Raw genomic sequence first — 16,104 nt, forward strand, 5'->3', positions numbered from 1 at the left:
ACCCTGCCTCTCCTCTCAGAATGAAACCTTCCACCTGGGGACCACAAACTAGGAGAAGGATCAGAGGCGTTATGCTGCCCGCGGCTGACGCCCCAGCTGCTGACTGCGAGGAGAAGCAAGGGAAGTCGTTATAATTCGTTTTCGTGAATGTTTAATATTTCAATTAATATGATTAGCCCCAAGCCTAAATGAGCAGTAGGGCGGCAGATATGCTGACAAGACACAGAGTAATGAGATCAACAGGGCCGTGGGGTCTTCCTAGGCTCCATCCTCAGAGGGCGTGATCTGTTTAGTATCTCCATAAACACCGAGATCAGATTAGACGCAGTGGGGGTGGGGGAGGTGAGTGAGAAGTTACTTTCCAGATGTGTTTGTGCTCGATTCGCTGGCACTGCCATCACGTGCTCTCTGAGGAGGGGGCTGTTGGGATTCAGCTGGGACATGTTTCAGAGGCACCAGCCCCACTCTGGGGGGAAGAAGGGAAGGACGAGACACAAGGTGCTCCACAACAGGTCGCAGCCCCTGTCGCGAGCACCTGATGGCAAGGTGCAGCCGGCTCCAGGATCCTTGGCAGCAGCAGATGCTCCCCGTGATGGGGGTGTGTGTGGGGTGGAAGCTGGGAGTGGACCCAGTGCATGGAGGAGCCCAGCCCCCTCAAGATTATGGAGCAAACCGATCATCCACAGAAGTATAGCTGTTTAGGGGAGCAAAGCCCCCCAAGTGAGGTCCCTCCACCCCTTTGCTACCTGACAATCAGAGAATCCTACTGAAGGAGCCTAAGGGAGGGCGGAGCAAAGAGGCGTCATTGGGTTTCCTCGGCCCTCAGAGCAGCCTGGCGGCTGTGGAATCAAGAACCTACTCTTGTCGGAGGTTCTTTGCATCAATCGCTTATCCGAGAAATATGTTAAGCACATACTACGTATGAGCAACACGCTGCGAACGGTAAAACGCCGAATTAAACGGTGTCCTGGTCTTCAAGGAGCTTAACAAGTGAGAGCTCCCGCCCTCGCCGCCGCCTCCGCCTCGCTGCCCACGCACTGATACACACGAACCCCCCAGAGGGAGAGAAGGGGGTGTCGGCAAATGCCAGCAAGATACAGTTCTCCTTGATTCCTTTCCTGGAAACTATACAGTTCTCTCTCTGCGTTCATCTCAGCCCGCTCTCCCCTTGCCCCCGCCCCCTTTCCATCTTCCCTCTCTGGGTCCCTTCCGCCCTTCCCCCCAGCTCTGCGACCTGCTTCCCTCCCCAGTTACACCTCCCTCCACCCCCACCGCCCATCCGGCCCAACTGTCCCTTTGCCATTTTCTTTCCCCCGGTTTCCATCCTTGGCTCCCCACTCTTGATCTCCCCAGATGCCGGCCGCCCCGTCCTCCCCCTGCTCCCCTCTCCTGGGTCTTCTCTTTCAGCACCGGGGACAGCTCCAGCCCCCGGAACAATGGACCCCACCTTAGGGCTCCTCTATAAATTCTCCATCTTAGTGCCTTGCCCAACTCGTGATTGGGGAGTAAGATGGGGGAAGGGTTATTATCAACAGGCCCAGCTGCCCTTCTGGGGGCGGGAAGGGAGCCGGGGAGGAAGGAGAGAGAAAGAGGGCGTGGCTCCCGTCCGGATTGTGCGTCCCTCTCCAGGGTACGGAATTTGTATTCCACCCCTGAGACTGACATCACTGCTGTCAGGGGAAAGGAGGTGGGAGTGGGGAGGGGGGTGTGGAGGGGGGAGGTTTTTGTTGAGGAGAGCGCGGCCGGAGAGCAGAGCTCCGGGACCCAGGTGACCGGGACAGCAGGCAGCCCCAGCAGCGGGAGCAGCCAGCAGCAGCCCAGGCCCGGGGACCGGGGTGGGGGTGGGAGGGGGGCTGAGGGGAGGACCTTGAAGGGGGGCGGCAGGGCAAAAGGGACCCCGGAGCCCTGCCGCCATCAGAGACCAAGCATCTGGCACCAGGGATCTTCGGACCCGGCAGAAGGATCAGCCACAGGGGAGGTGTCCCCTCAGGGACGCCAAGGAGCACTCCGCCTGCTCCCCATCAGGACCCCGGCCCCTAACCCCGCGGCCTCCACCACTACGGCCCTCCTCAGGCCCCTTTCCCCGCCTCCAGCTCGCATCTTGGCCCCCGCTTCCACCCTACCCTCCAGGTCTGGGCCACACTGACCCCCTCCTGGGAGGAGACCGCTTGTTTGGGCTCTGCCCTCTGCTGGCATGGCCGTGTCTGCTTAGACCCCTGGCCCCCTGGCCCCCAGCTCCCCGGCCTCCTTTGTGTGGAGAGCTGCCCCTCTGCCCAGCACTGTGGTTGGCCCCAGGGAAAGCCAGCCCTGGGCTGGGCCCCGGCCCCCACCACCTGCCGCCTTGCTGGGCAGCTCCCCCTGGCCTGCGGGCCTCTCCCTGCTCCCCTCGGCCCCTCCTGCTGGGCCGCCCCGATGAAGGAGCCGGATGCCATCAAGCTGTTTGTGGGGCAGATCCCGAGGCACCTGGAGGAAAAGGACCTGAAGCCCATCTTCGAGCAGTTCGGTCGGATCTTCGAGCTGACTGTCATCAAGGACAAGTACACCGGGCTGCACAAGGGTGAGGGGTCAGGCCAGGCTGCAGAGGCTTCTGGGGGTGGGCTAGGAGGCTGGGAGGGGGCTGGAGGGTGGAGCGGCTGCAAAGGACCAGTCTGGAAGGCAGAGTTTCTAGACTGGGCAGTGTGGATGGAGGAGCTAGACGAGGACTCGGCAGGGTGACCAGGGGACCAGGATGGAGACTAAGGTGGGCCTCTCTGGGGGAAGAGGTGTCAAGGGGGCTGCAGAGGTGTGGGTCCCAGAGAAGACGGGGCGATGTCGTGGATGAACTTGGAGAAGGGTGGAGGAGCACGAGAGCTGGTTTGGGAGATTAGGAGCTGGGCAGGGGTGTGTGTGCATGTGTATGTGCGTGCGCGCGTACGTGCACGTGTGCAAGATTGAGTCCTAGTAGCCTCGGAGACTATTGGGATGGAGGTCAGGACACAGGGTCAGGTGTTCGACCAGCAAAGAGTAGACGAGGACTGGGCAGGACAGCTCTAGGACCGAGGAGAGGGACCTGGGAGGCAGGGTATGAAGGACAGAGACTGGTGGAGACCTGGGGTGCGCGGGGGGCTCGAAAGTTAGGAGAGCTGGAGGCCGAGAGAGGCAGCGCCTCAGGCCCGTCCAAGTGCCGCGTGGCCGAGCGGGGGCAGGCCCAGCGCAGGCCCTGGCGGGCTCCGGGCACAGGGGCCGGAGGGCCACGCTGCCTGCGCCCCCAGCCAGGGAAGTCGCCTCTGCCTCGCTCTCGACCTTCCGCTTGCCTCCCTGGGAGTTTGAGGGAGATGAGGAAAGAGGGAGAATGGGAGAGGGGAGGGTGATGGTGAGCAAGATGGAGGGAGGTGGAGGCGAAGGGGGAGGAGGGAAGATGGGCTGAGGAGAACGCCACCCCACACGAGCCGTCTGCCACCACACGCCCCCCGCCATTCCCCTCTCACCACCCCAGGGTGCTCCCTTCCCCCTCACGACCCCCATCTCAGCCCCAGGCACGGCAGCCCGGAGAGCCCTGGGGCAGAGTGTCCGCCCCTCACAGACACCTCCCCACCCCGGCAGGGCAGGCAGAAGGTGGCAAGAAGGGACAAGCTTCCGAGACCGCAGTCTCCTGGGGTAGGGGGTGCCTCTTAGGGAGGGGAGACCAGGACCCCCTCCCACCGGGTCTCTCTGCCCATGCCCTCCTCAGGATGTGCCTTCCTGACATACTGTGCCCGCGAGTCAGCCCTGAAGGCCCAGAGCGCCCTGCACGAACAGAAGACGCTTCCAGGGGTGAGTCCCGGCCTTTCCAGGGCCCGGGGGCTGAGCCGGGCCGCACAGGGGCAGGGAGCCGCCACCTTCCCGAGACACCGAGTGTCTTTTCCACCTCTTCTCGTCACCAAGAGGTCCCTGCCTCCTCCTGGCACCTCTCTCTCTTGCTGTAGGTGCATGCACCTCTTCTGGCCTGGAGAGAAGCCATTAGCAGAGAAACTGCCCTTTGCAAGGCACAGAGGCAGCCCCTTCCCCACTCCCCGCCCTGCCCCTGGGGCAGCACTCAGAGAGGGAGGACCTAGCTGAGGGAGGCAAGGGGAGAAGGCTTCGGACACCGAGTGTGGGGCACAGAGAGCAGGTGGCCCCCAGGCTCTCTTTTGTGGTTCTGGGGACGAAGCCTGGCTGGGAGCTGGGGGAGGAGTGCCCACTGCCTGGATGGGCAGTCGGGGCCTGCTGGCCCGGCATCTCTCTGCTGGCTCCTGAGCTCAAGCCCGCTCACCTCACGTCTCCCAGGAAGAGCCGTAGGAAAGGCTGAGAGGCATCAGGGTGGAGCAGGGCCTGGGTGGGCCTTGGCTGGGAGAAAGCCTGTGGGGCAGGCAAGGTTGGGGGGCAGCCATCGCTGTGGACGATCGGGCCTGCGCACCAAGTGCCACTCCGCTCTTTGTCCGTCACCCTGCAGATTGCCCCAGGCCGGGCTGGCAGACCCCCTCCCCACCCCCGTTTCCGAGCCCGGCAGGGGCGAGGGGGGGAGGACGTGCCATTTGCGGGCTTCTGCTCCGACTGCTTCTGGAGTCTCCAGCACAGACTCCAGGAAGTACTTCCGGAGAGCTCACTCCCCCACGCCTTCAGCAAACATTTGCTGAGCGTCCAGGTGCTGGAGACACACCTGTCCCAGCCGCCACTTCCCCGCCTCCTGGGAAACAGAGAGAGGCTGATTCTCCATCTCTTCCTGGGAGGGCAAAAGACAAAACAGACCGGGAAAGAAGGCGGGGGTCTAGCTGGGAAAAGCTGGACTGCTTCGCCCACTCCCGACTCCCAACCCCACCCCCTCGGCGGCCCTCAGGCCACGAGTACCCCTGGGAAAGCGAATCAGCCGCAGGCCCCTGCTGTCACCCACAGCCGGACCTGGTAGGTGGCAAGGCAGACCAGAGGGGCCATTGCTCACAGGGTTAAGGCCCCTGCACGTGTGTGAGCAGCCTTGGAGTCCCGGGCGCACGCACGCATGCGCACACGCGTGTGCGGCACCCTCCAGGCCAGGTGTGTGGCTGTGGATGCGCGCGCCCCTGGGAAGCCTGGTTCCAACCAGCCAGTCACATTGCGGCTGTCTCTTCCCTGTGGGGGCCCCTCGCAAATCGAGTTCTCACTCCACTGCTGTTTCTCTGTCTTTGCCCTGTTGTCTCCCCGAGCCCCTGCGGAAACCAGAGGGACTAGAGAGGAGGGAGAGAGAGGAAGGGACACCAGAGCCTGGGGCGGCCTGAGCCCCCAGGGCCGTCTGTGCCCCCTGGAGCCGTCGGCCATGGGTCTGCCCCCCTCGGCTGCCCGCTGGGTGTGGGAAGGCGCTGCCTCCCCATCCAGAGGAAACGAGGCCCCGGGCAGGAGGTGAGGGAGAAGGGCACCCCGGTTAATGATTGTCTGGCCTTGTCCCCAAGCTCCCAGGTGACACCGAGTTCTCCACTTTGGCACTGGCCCCAGAGGACAGAATGCACAGGGAACCGACAGGGCCTCTAGTAGGAAATGAAGGGTTCTATCTTCCTGGGGGTTCTGGGGAGCAGGCCAGGGCAGCCCAGGGAGCAGATGTCTGTGACCAGGCTCTGCCTGACCCTTTGTGTCCCCAGGTCTTTTCTCTGCCACCTGCCGTCCGGGCAGCATTGTTTCCCCTCAGCCGGTCTGGTGTGTGTGTGTGTGTGTGTGTAAGGTGTGTGTGTGCAGTGTGTGTGTACAGCGTGTGTACGGTGTGTGTGTACAGTGTGTGCGTGCATGTACGGTGTGTACGGTGTGTGTACGGTGTGTGTGTACAGTGTGTGTATGGTGTGTGTGTATGTATGGTGTGTGTACGGCGCGTGTGTGCAGCGTGTGTGCAGCGTGCCAGCTCTTACACAATCATGTAGGGAAGTTCTCCCTGCAGTCTAATCCCCATGCCCTCCTCCGGCAGGTTCCTTTTAATAGGGTCCTTTAGCCCTCTCTCTTTTCTTCCCCTCTTTATCACCCCGGAACCTGGAAGGCGCCACCATGCTAGGGGGACACTTCCGGCTGCAGAGAGAGAGAATGGGGGCTGGGCCCGAGACGGTCCAGCCCATTTCCTTTTCTCTCCCCCCTGCCTCAGGTCCCTGGGTCCTTCCTGCGGGCAGGGTGTGGCCTCCTGGAGGAGGTGGCATGAGGTGCGCCCTCTGTCTGGCCTGCCCTCCCCCCTCCGCTTGGGCCAGAACCCCACTATGGGGACATGGGTCCCTTGTCAGCCTCTGTTGGGCGGTGGACTCTGGCCTCACAGAGGGGCCGGAGGGGCCCGGGGCGCCGTCTGGAGCCAGGAGTGGCAGAGCCCCAGGCCCATGCAGTCAGGGGGATTAAATGAGCTCTTATTGGAAGTGGGGTCCTTGCTATCGGTGAGGACGAGGACCTTACAAGCGGCCATGCTGGTGGGGGGGTGTCTCTGCAATACCTGGACAGACTATAAATAGCCCCTTCTTCTTTGGGAGGCCCCCAGGAGGGCTCACCACCCGGCAGGCGGTAGCTAGGGAAGAGAGGCGCCCGGTGCTGGGTTGCCAGGTAAACAGGGCCCTGCTGGACTCAGGGGAGGGGGCAGGTGTGCCCGAGCTGAGCTAACAAAGGCTGAGCTCCCCACAGGAAGTGCCAGGCCAGGGGGAGGAGGCTGGCACTGGGGCTCCAGGGCCACTGAGGGAGGCTGCCTGGGGCCAGCGTGGGGGGACCTCCCATCAGCGTGGTCTGTGCTGTGGTCGGGACACTCGCATGTGTCTTTGTGCGAGTCCACGTCAGCCGTGGATATGTACTGACGGGCTATTTTTGTGCCCGGGAGCCCGTGCGGGGAGGGGCAGCGTCCTTTCTCTCTGGGCCCAGGTTTCCTTCCCATTCCCAACTAAACGCAAATCCCCAGGGGCGTCGGCAAGGGGGGAGCGGCAGGCACGAGAATTCCCCGACACACCGCCACTGTGCCCTGGTCGCGCGTGTGCTGCGAGGGGACGTCCTGCTTGCTGGGTGAGAGAACGGGAGAGGAGGCCGAGGGACCAGAAGCCTGGGCGCGTGGCCCCCAGCCTTTGCCACACGCGCACGCACACGCGATACATGCGCACGTGCACACACGCACGCGCACACGCGCACACATGCACACACGCGCACACATGCACACACGCGCACATGTGCATGCATACACATGACGCGCGCACATGCGCATGCACACACATGACACATGCGCACGCGCGCACGCACTCTGAGGCGACTGAACCTCAGATGGGATAATCCCAGATTGGTGGAGGATAAAGCTGGGGAGATTGGCCGAGGATTTGTGTGACTGGTACCCTGTCCCCCACCAGCTGCTCTGAGATCCAGGGATGGGGAGGGGGCCACTGCGGTGGGGCTTAGCCTTGCTCCGGCCCGGGCCTCCCTCGCCGGCGGCCTGGCTGGCACGCGCTGCGGGGCAAGGGGTCCAGGGCGGAGCCGGCTGGCGGCGCTGGTCTCCGCCCTTGACAGTGAAGTGGTGGCTGCTCCCCTCCCTACGACACCGCGCTGGGATCCCCTGGCTCCAGGCAGCCCGGTCCAGCCGTGGTACAGATGGGGAAGCTGAGGCAGCTAAGGCCCAGAGGAGAGAAACGACTTGTCCGAGGTCCCCCAGCGAGTGAGTGGCAGGGCCGGTGGGAAGTCCAGGGCCTTCCCTGAGGGTAACTGTAGCCGCGCCCTCGGAACGCTGACGGTTTCCTTTGCTAACTTATGATTTTTGGTCCCTGGAACTAGGGCCGCCCTGCGGACAGGTGAGTGGAGGGGCCAGGGCGGCCCCCGGGGTCAAAGTCCTCGCAGCAGAATATTTTCAGACACGCGATGCTGAGAGCCCCCTTCCCTCTCCGGCTCCTAGGATACCCCGCCCCCACCCCGCAGGAGTCCCCCCAGTGCTCCCGCCAGACAGCCTGCAGAGCGGACCTGGGGTGCCTGCGCGTCCCCTGGAGCCGCACAAAGGGCGGGGGCGGGGATGGGGGCGCGCTGCGGGGGACTTCCGGGTGCAGGGAGGCCGGTGCAAGGGCCCAGGACGCCCGCTCCTGCTTTGGAGCTGCCCTGGCTGCGAGGCGAGGCGCCGAGGGTCTGACCGGAGGAGGAAGGCAGGGGACAGGATGGCCCCTACGGGGCCTGCTCGGCGCGGCGCCCTCCAGGATTGGGAAGCTCTCCCACCTCCCAGCCCCCACGGAACCCTCCCCCCTAGCATACCCTGTTTTCCCCCCCACACTCCTTCTCGGGTGTGTGGAGCAGCAGAAGTGATGACGTCACCACGGTCGCCAGGGCGACGGGGACGGATAAATCAGGCTGAGTGGGCGGTTGCCATGGCGCGCATTCTCCCGTTGCCACGGAGACTGGGCATCTGCTCCCTTTGTGCTGCCCGAGTGCCTTCCCCCTAGGGTCAAGGGGTGTAAGGGGGCAGAAGGAGAGGCAGACACACCTCTAGGGGTCAGCAGGAAGTTGGGGCATCTGTGGGGTCCCCCTCAGTCTAGAGTCTTCCTGGAGGCTTCTTGACAGGTGGCCTCTGCTGCGCCCACTGTGTAGAACTGAGGCAGCTCTTGTTGAATGGCCCCGTAGTTGGGCTGGCTCAGAACCTGGGTGCTGCGGGCAGCCCCACTGTCCCCCTAAGGAGAGCAGCACCCGACCTTGGCCAGGCACCGTGTCCCATGAGTACCCTCCCCTACATGCCCCCCCCCCCCTCCCAGCCTCTGATCCCCGGGCCCTACACCGCGCCCCTCACCAGCAGTCCAGAGGCCCGGAGAGCCTCGGGGCCTGGGCCTTCCTGCCTCTCGCCTCCCCGCAGGTGCCGGCCTTGGGCGGGCTCTCGGGGGCTTTGGAGGAGGTCCCGAGCAGTTGCCTTCTCTTCTCTCCTTTAGATGAACAGGCCGATCCAGGTCAAGCCAGCCGACAGCGAGAGCCGAGGAGGTAGGTCCTGCATCTCTGGACTCAGTCCCTGGCCCTCAGGCCACAGGCCCCGGGCCTGGAGCGGCTGAGCGGCAGCCATTCTTGAGGAAAAAAGTCCCAATTTTGAAGGGTCCCCAGTCAAGGCGGGCAGAGGGGATGTGATCCAGCCCATCACAGAGACGGCACGGTTGAGGCCGGGAGCGAAGGCCTTCAGAACTGGGACAAGGTCTCTGTGTAACTGCGCCCATCCCTAGCCATCGCCCCCTCCACGCCCGAAAGCCTGTGGTCCCCAGGGTCAGGGGACTGTCTGGAGCTCCGGGGAAGAGCAGAAGGTAAAGGGTGGGGTTCCTGCCTGTCCCAAGCTGGGGCAGACTGGAAAGCAGCCAGGAGGCCCTGAGTGTGCCCCCCATCCTGTGCCCTGCTCCCTAGAAGACCGGAAGCTCTTTGTGGGGATGCTAGGGAAGCAGCAGACAGATGAGGACGTCCGGAAGATGTTTGAGCCGTTCGGGACCATAGACGAGTGCACTGTGCTGCGGGGGCCGGACGGCACCAGCAAAGGTAGCCGCCCATCTGGTTCTTTGGGCAGCGGGGACTGGGGGGCCCCGGTGGGGCACTCACCCTTTCCTGCTCCCTCCTGAACGTCCTAGGCTGCGCCTTTGTGAAGTTCCAGACCCACGCCGAGGCCCAGGCGGCCATCAACACCCTCCACAGCAGCCGGACCCTGCCGGTGAGCCCTGCTCTCGGGCCTCGGGCCCCCCAGGGCGGCCCCCCCGGCCCCCCGCCAGGCCCCGCTCCAGGCCCTGGCTCAGCCACGGAGGCCCATTTGGACAGGGTCTTTGAATTTGCTCAGGAAGAATTTTCTGGCAGAGGAATCAAACCTCTTAGGGACACCTTCACATTTCAAATGACATCTCCCTACCCCTCATCCCCTGTCCCTGTCCCTGATCTTCCATCCAGATGCCCTCACCCTCCTCGCCCGCCTCTGCCACCCCTCAGCCCCCCCTTCACCTCCCACCTTCCCAGATGCCCTGCCCTCACTGGCAGGTGACACTTGCTCAGAGGCCCCACGTGCCCTCAGCACACATGAGCTGTACGTCAACTGACTGCACTGGTGGGGGCCCCACAGAGCAACCCCCTAAACGAACTAGCTGTCTTTGGAGGAGGCGAGCGCCCCCTAACAGAGTCTGGGCAAGCCTGTGGCAGGGACTTGCCGCCCGGGACAGAGGACTGCTGTCCAGACTCTAGGCTGTCCCATGACCTTGCAAATGTTCCAGTTTGGTTTTCACTGGGTGCACACTGATGTTAAAACGTGAGGTTGCACGCCCCGACATCAGGATTGGGGTGCGGGGGCCGGAGTTGTGGTCAGGGGGTGAGGCAGGGGCAAAGCGAGCCCAGCCCGAACTGAATTCAACATCCTCTGTGGCTGATCCACCCCGAGGACCAGTTCCGGCTCCGAATCCTCATGCAGACACTGGGGTGCCCTCTGCACCCCGGACGCCCATCCCTCCCCAGGCACGTGGCTTCACGTCCCTCAGCCTTTTCTCGTCTCTCGCACATCCCGGCGCGGGGAGAGGGCGGGGTGAAAATCCCCCCGTTTGGCAGGATGACGGCTGCCCTGTCGGAGGCCAAGCCGTGAGTGGTGGACCCGAGCCAGGTCCTGGGGCTCAGGGGAGGAGAGCTCCCCCCGCCCCGTCCCTCTGACCGCGTGGGGGGCCCTGCCCAGGGTGCCTCGTCCAGCCTGGTGGTGAAGTTTGCCGACACGGAGAAGGAGCGAGGCCTGCGCCGGATGCAGCAGGTGGCCACCCAGCTGGGCATGTTCAGCCCCATCGCCCTCCAGTTTGGAGCCTACAGCGCCTACACCCAGGCCGTGAGCACCGTCCCCCCCATGCTGGCCTCCCGCGTCCTGTCCCCAACCACAGCTGGGCGGGGAGCCAGGCCAGGGCGCGGGGGTCCTGGCCCCACTCTCCTCTCTCCCCGCCCCCAGCTGATGCAGCAGCAGGCGGCCCTGGTAGCAGCTCACAGTGCCTACCTCAGCCCCATGGCCACCATGGCCGCCGTGCAGATGCAGCACATGGCCGCCATCAATGCCAACGGCCTCATAGCCACCCCCATCACCCCCTCCTCAGGTAGGGCTGGGCTGGCGGGAACGGGCGGGGCAGGGGAGCCACGCCAGGGTGGGCCGGGAGGGGCCCAGGGCGTTGCTCGGAAGCCACCGGCTCCGGGGGGCGGGCGGTGCAGGGCTCGGGGAGCGGGGTGCGCCCTGCCCTCTGCCCTCGCTGCTGACTGGCTCTCTGCATCTGCGCGTCGGCTTCCTGCTCTGTCTGTCTGTCTGCCTGTCTGTCGCTCTCTCCCGCCAGGAACCAGCACCCCTCCGGCCATCGCTGCCACGCCCGTCCCGGCCATCCCTGCCGCCCTGGGCGTCAACGGCTACAGCCCCGTGCCCGCCCAGCCCACCGGGCAGCCTGCCCCCGACGCTCTGTACCCCAACGGGGTTCACCCCTACCCAGGTGGGGGTCTCTGCTGCCCGCCCGGCCCCGGCCACCGGCCATCAGCCACGGTCCCTTTCCAGGCTTGGGGTTGGTTATAAGGCCTCTCTCTCCTGCTCTGTCACCCGGGGCAGGGACGTGCCTTCTGGTCTCAGCCAGGGAAGCTGAGGCGCAGAGAGGCCAGGGGACTTGTCCGGGCTGCACAGCCCGTCACAGACTCCGGTCTCACTGGCGCTGAGCTCCGCCCCTCCCCGCGCTCTGCGCACGGCCCCCCCTCATCCTGCCCACGAGGCTCCCGCCCCGCCCGCCCGGCCTCCGCTGTGCCCTCACGGCCTGCTGCTCTCCCCAGCCCAGAGCCCCGCAGCCCCCGTGGACCCCCTGCAGCAGGCCTACGCGGGGATGCAGCACTACACCGGTGAGGAGCCGCCGGCCCGGCCCAGGCGGGAGGGAGGGCAAGAGGGCAAGTGGTCCGAAGGCTGGGTCCCTGGGTCTCAGGGGGCTGCTGGGCGGCTGGGTCCCTGGGTCTCAGGGGGCTGCTGGGCAGCGGGGGGTGGGGGGGGCAGGGCTGGGGGGCCGGGCCGGCCGGGGCATCTCTAGCCGCGTGAGCTCTCTGTCTCCCCACCCAGCAGCCTACCCGGCCGCCTACAGCCTGGTTGCGCCTGCGTTCCCGCAGCCCCCCGCCTTGGTGGCCCAGCAGCCCCCGCCGCCCCCCCAGCAGCAGCAGCAGCAACAGCAGCAGCAGCAGCAGCAGCAGCGGGAAGGTGCGGCCTGGGTGGCCCGAGAGCCTTGGCGGACGGGGTGCCCTGTCGTGGGTGCAGGGACCCCCCCCCTCGCCCGCTCACCTCCCGGCCCCGTGGGTGGGGCTCAGGGGCTGGGCGCCTGGCCACGTTGGAGGCGGGCGGGACCAGAGGGTCCCCCCAGGCCCTGCTTTTCCAGGGCCCTGGCTCCTTGGGTCCGTCCCGCAGGCACCGAGCTCTGCCTTCTGTCTCCGCCGCCACCCAGGCCCTGACGGCTGCAACATCTTCATCTACCACCTGCCGCAGGAGTTCACCGACGCGGAGGTCCTGCAGATGTTCGTCCCCTTTGGCCACGTCATCTCAGCCAAAGTCTTTGTTGACCGGGCCACCAATCAGAGCAAGTGTTTTGGTGAGGATACGATCTAAAAGATAATATCTGGCACGTTTTTGCCAAACTCTGGACGAGGACAAGGTCTGAGACATTCGAAGGCACTTATGGTTGCCGTGGCCCAGTATTTGGAATCCAGATTGGCCAAGAGTCCAAAAACAACCGTTTCCCACACAGCCAGCTGCGGCCCGGGCCTCCTCTCGCTCGGGAAACCCGCAGCCTCACCTTCCCCCCCCCCCCCCCCCCCCCCGCAAGCTCTCACCTGGCGGAGGCTCGGAGGGGGGTGCTTGGTTTTCACAGGCAAGGCTGAGGGAGTCGGGCCTTCTGCAAGGCTGCTCGGGAAAGAAAGGGAACATTCTCGTCCTCCCTGCTGCAGAAGTCATTAGGGTCCGAGACAGGTGTTTTCAACAGGCAGGTTCAGAACCAGGCTGAGGAAGCGGCTCCCCCGCAAAGGGCGCTGGGCGAACGTCCCAGTGTGCGCATGCGCGTGCGCGCTGGGCTGGGCTCGCTCCCTCGGCCCGTCAATCACCACCTGCTGGGCCGGTGCCTGGGCACTCGCTGGGGGTGCGCGGGACGGGCGGGGCCGGGCGGCCTCACGCCCCTCTCCCCTCAGGCTTTGTGAGTTTCGACAATCCGGCCAGTGCCCAGGCTGCCATCCAGGCCATGAACGGGTTTCAGATCGGCATGAAGCGCCTCAAAGTCCAGCTAAAGCGGCCCAAGGATGCCAACCGGCCCTACTGAGGGCCCCCAGGTGGGTCCTGCTGGGACCTCCCAGCCCCCGTGCTGCGCCAGCCGCCTCGCTCGCGGCTCATCCCCGCCCCTCCCCCCACCCACACTGACACACAGACAGACACACGCACACGCCCCACAGAGAGCCGAGTCTCCGTATAGCTGTCCCTCCCCCCCCCACCCCAACATCCAGCCTCGTCCGTCTGGCCAGTGTCCGTGCGTCCGTGTGTCTGTGTGTCTCTCTCTGGTTTTCCTTCGAGCTGGAGTGGAATTAGGGGACTTGGGTTTGAGGACTGAGGGGGCTGGTTTCGGAGGCTGGTTTCTGGAATATCTGTTCTGAGAAGTGGGGGCGTCAGCTCCTTGCCGCCCTGGACTCCAGGTGACTTTCTTATGTGGCAGTGGACGCACGGGACAGTGGAGAGTGTGCAGAACAGACTGGGGGGAGCCCCCGCCTCGGGCCGCTTGGGAGCAGCTGCGGCTCAGGTGGAGGCCGACATGCTGGACAGCCTGTGCCTCCCCTCACGGTCCCTCCACCGCCCCCCGCCCCCCGCCCGCAGCCCGCAGCCCTGAGCTTCCGTTACTTTCACGTTGTTAATCTCCTTTGGACCAAACACCCGAAAAGTACAACCAAGAACAATACCCACATTTTCTGTTTCTCCCCCTTTCCCCTCAATCCTGGCTGCTTAACTCCCCCCACCCCGGGGGCCCCCAGCCCAGGGCCCGTGTCCATTGTCGGCAGAAGCCCCCATCCCCGGACCCCTGCTCCGGGCCCCTGTAAGTCGCATGGAACGAGCGTGTTGTCTTTGGAGCCGATTGTTCGTTATCTGGGGAGGGGGCCGCGGAGGGAAGCGCCCCCCAGCCCAGGCTCAGGGCCGGGGGCAGCTCGCGGGATGTGCTTGGTTGACAGTGGTTGGTGACCGTGGTCTGTGTTCTGTGCATTTCTCCCTGGCTTCCTTCGTTCCTTTCTAAAAAGGAATGAGCACTCCCCAGGGGCCAGGGTCTCCCCCCGAGACCCCCGGCCCCCCCTCCCTGTGGGTGCCCCCTCGCTCTCTCTCCAGGTGTCTGTGCAGACACGCACCTGCCGCCTCCTCTCTGAGTTATCTCCGCCCGCCCGTTTGTCGTCTCCTTTCTTTGCCTCCCTCCTCCTCCTCCGTCCCTGTCCCCGACCTCCTCAGCCCTTTTCTCACGGGCTGTTTTAATTATTTCCTTCCTGATGTCTTTGGCTTCTTGCACCATCCGCCCCGCCCCTCCCTCTCGCTTCCATCCCCTCCCCCTCGGCCAGTGGCTGGGGCGGCCAGATGGTTCAGTGTGGACGGAGGCCTTTCGGGCGACCGGCCTCCCTCAGCCGCCCCAGCCTCCTCTTCCTCCCAGAGCCTGTGACCTGCGCCGGCTGCCGACTTCCCCATGGCTTCACCTGCATCTCCTTCCTCCGCAGGTCTGGAGACGCCACAGGAAGGGGCGCCCTGCCCCCTCTCCCCACGACTGGCCCCCGCCCTCTGCACACCTGCCCTGGGTCTTGCTTGGCCTCTGTGGCAACAGCTGCTTCGTGGCCCTGGGGGCCCAGGACAGCAGCCCGGTCCCACCACCCGGCCCCTCCCCGAGGGCCTGCCTCCTCCCAGGTGCCCTTTTGGCCTTTGTGACGGAGCAAGGGACAGGCTCGCAGACTTGGGGTGTCAGCCTTCTGCTGGGGCCCCTGTGCCCGGCGTCCCGTGCCCAGCTTTCGCACTCGCCTCCCCCACCCGGGGGCCTGCTGTACCTGTGCAGCTCGGGGCGGGGGGGCAGTGGGAGCCCCTCACACGCTCCCCACCTCGCCCTCGTCCCAGCCTCTTCCCCACTTTAGGGGTTTCTCAGACGCTGGTTCCCACGCTCCCTGCTGCCCTCAGCTAGAGGTAGGACGTCCAGCCCTAAAACTCACTGCCTCCCCCAAGGGCCCCCTCCAAGGAGGTGTGGGGGAGCCCTGAGGGCTGCCCCTCCCCAGTCAGCCACAGAGACCCTCCTCCTCCCGCGAGGAAAAGACCCCCCTGAGCCCCTGACAATGTTTACAGTCTCTGGTGGTCCCTCCGTTGTCAACGCCCTGCGGGCCACACGTCCCCCAGCCCAGAGGCCGGACGCTGCCATCTCTCCTGGGGCTTTAGACAATGTTCCCCTGGATTTTTCTCTCTTGATTTCTCCCTTTGCTTTGGGGGGTAATTGGGTGTTGGGGAGGAGGGGTGTGGGGAGGGATAAAGGGGTTTATTATCTGATCATTTTCTTTAGGAAGAGGTTTTAGGGAGAAGAAATGGGGTGGGGGTGGGAGAGGTAAGGGGAGACGGGGGAGTCAGTTTCAGACACTTCTCTATGCTTAACTTATTTATTTATTGCATTAATTTACTTTTCAAGAGTTCGTCTTTTCTGTCTAAATAAAGAAAAAAGTTTAAAAGCATCAAAGACGAGTCTCGGAAGGCCGAGGGCGGGAGCCTGTGCACGCGGAGCGGGGCCGAGCGCGGGGGTGGAGTGTGGGGGGCCGTCAGCAAGGGCCAGCCCTGCCTCCGCGCAGCCCGGGCCGTGGCCGCGGCCTCGCAGTCCTACCCTTCCGCCCTTCTGTGGGGCCTAATTCTGGAACGCTCCGCAGAGCCGGCACGGCGGGAGGAAGCAGGCCGCGGCCTCTGCCGCCCGGCCCTGTCCCTGAAGGCTGAGCACTGGCGGCCTCGTAGCCCGCACCCCGTTCCGCCTGGTTCACGTGGCCGTGCTGCCCCGGGCCCGGCGCCGTCCGGAAGCACCTGCCGCCTCCCGTGCGTCTCCCCATCCGGCCTCCTGCCGGCCGGTGCGGCAGGTGTGACTTCGTAGACAGGCAGGATGGAGGCTTTGGAGGTTAACTCACCCCACACGAGGC

The 16,104-nt window shown here is 64.9% G+C and overlaps 1 protein-coding gene across 3 annotated transcripts; it reads left to right on the plus strand.

Annotated features, from left to right (window-relative positions):
• The first annotated feature begins 1,742 nt into the window (after positions 1-1,742).
• CELF3 (CUGBP Elav-like family member 3) lies at positions 1,743-15,427 on the plus strand. 3 transcript variants are annotated; one of them, XM_016126098.2, is made up of 14 exons: positions 1,743-1,768; positions 2,452-2,557; positions 3,710-3,792; positions 8,865-8,913; positions 9,322-9,450; positions 9,540-9,619; positions 10,616-10,759; positions 10,877-11,018; positions 11,250-11,399; positions 11,728-11,793; positions 12,005-12,139; positions 12,381-12,524; positions 13,117-13,254; positions 14,668-15,427. In XM_016126098.2, exons 4-13 carry the CDS (start codon positions 8,865-8,867, stop codon positions 13,242-13,244), a joined length of 1,167 nt encoding a protein of 388 aa, XP_015981584.2. In that variant the 5' UTR covers positions 1,743-1,768; positions 2,452-2,557; positions 3,710-3,792; the 3' UTR covers positions 13,245-13,254; positions 14,668-15,427. The 3 variants fall into 3 exon arrangements, with proteins under 3 accessions (XP_015981584.2, XP_015981582.2, XP_015981583.2); XM_016126096.2 differs by lacking the exon at positions 1,743-1,768 and having other exon boundaries at positions 1,868-2,557; XM_016126097.2 differs by lacking the exon at positions 1,743-1,768 and having other exon boundaries at positions 2,413-2,557; positions 12,008-12,139.
• Positions 15,428-16,104: the final 677 nt, after the last annotated feature.

Source organism: Rousettus aegyptiacus, unplaced genomic scaffold (genome assembly GCF_014176215.1).
Source record: "Rousettus aegyptiacus isolate mRouAeg1 unplaced genomic scaffold, mRouAeg1.p scaffold_m13_p_17, whole genome shotgun sequence".
Taxonomy (NCBI): Eukaryota; Metazoa; Chordata; class Mammalia; order Chiroptera; family Pteropodidae; genus Rousettus; species Rousettus aegyptiacus.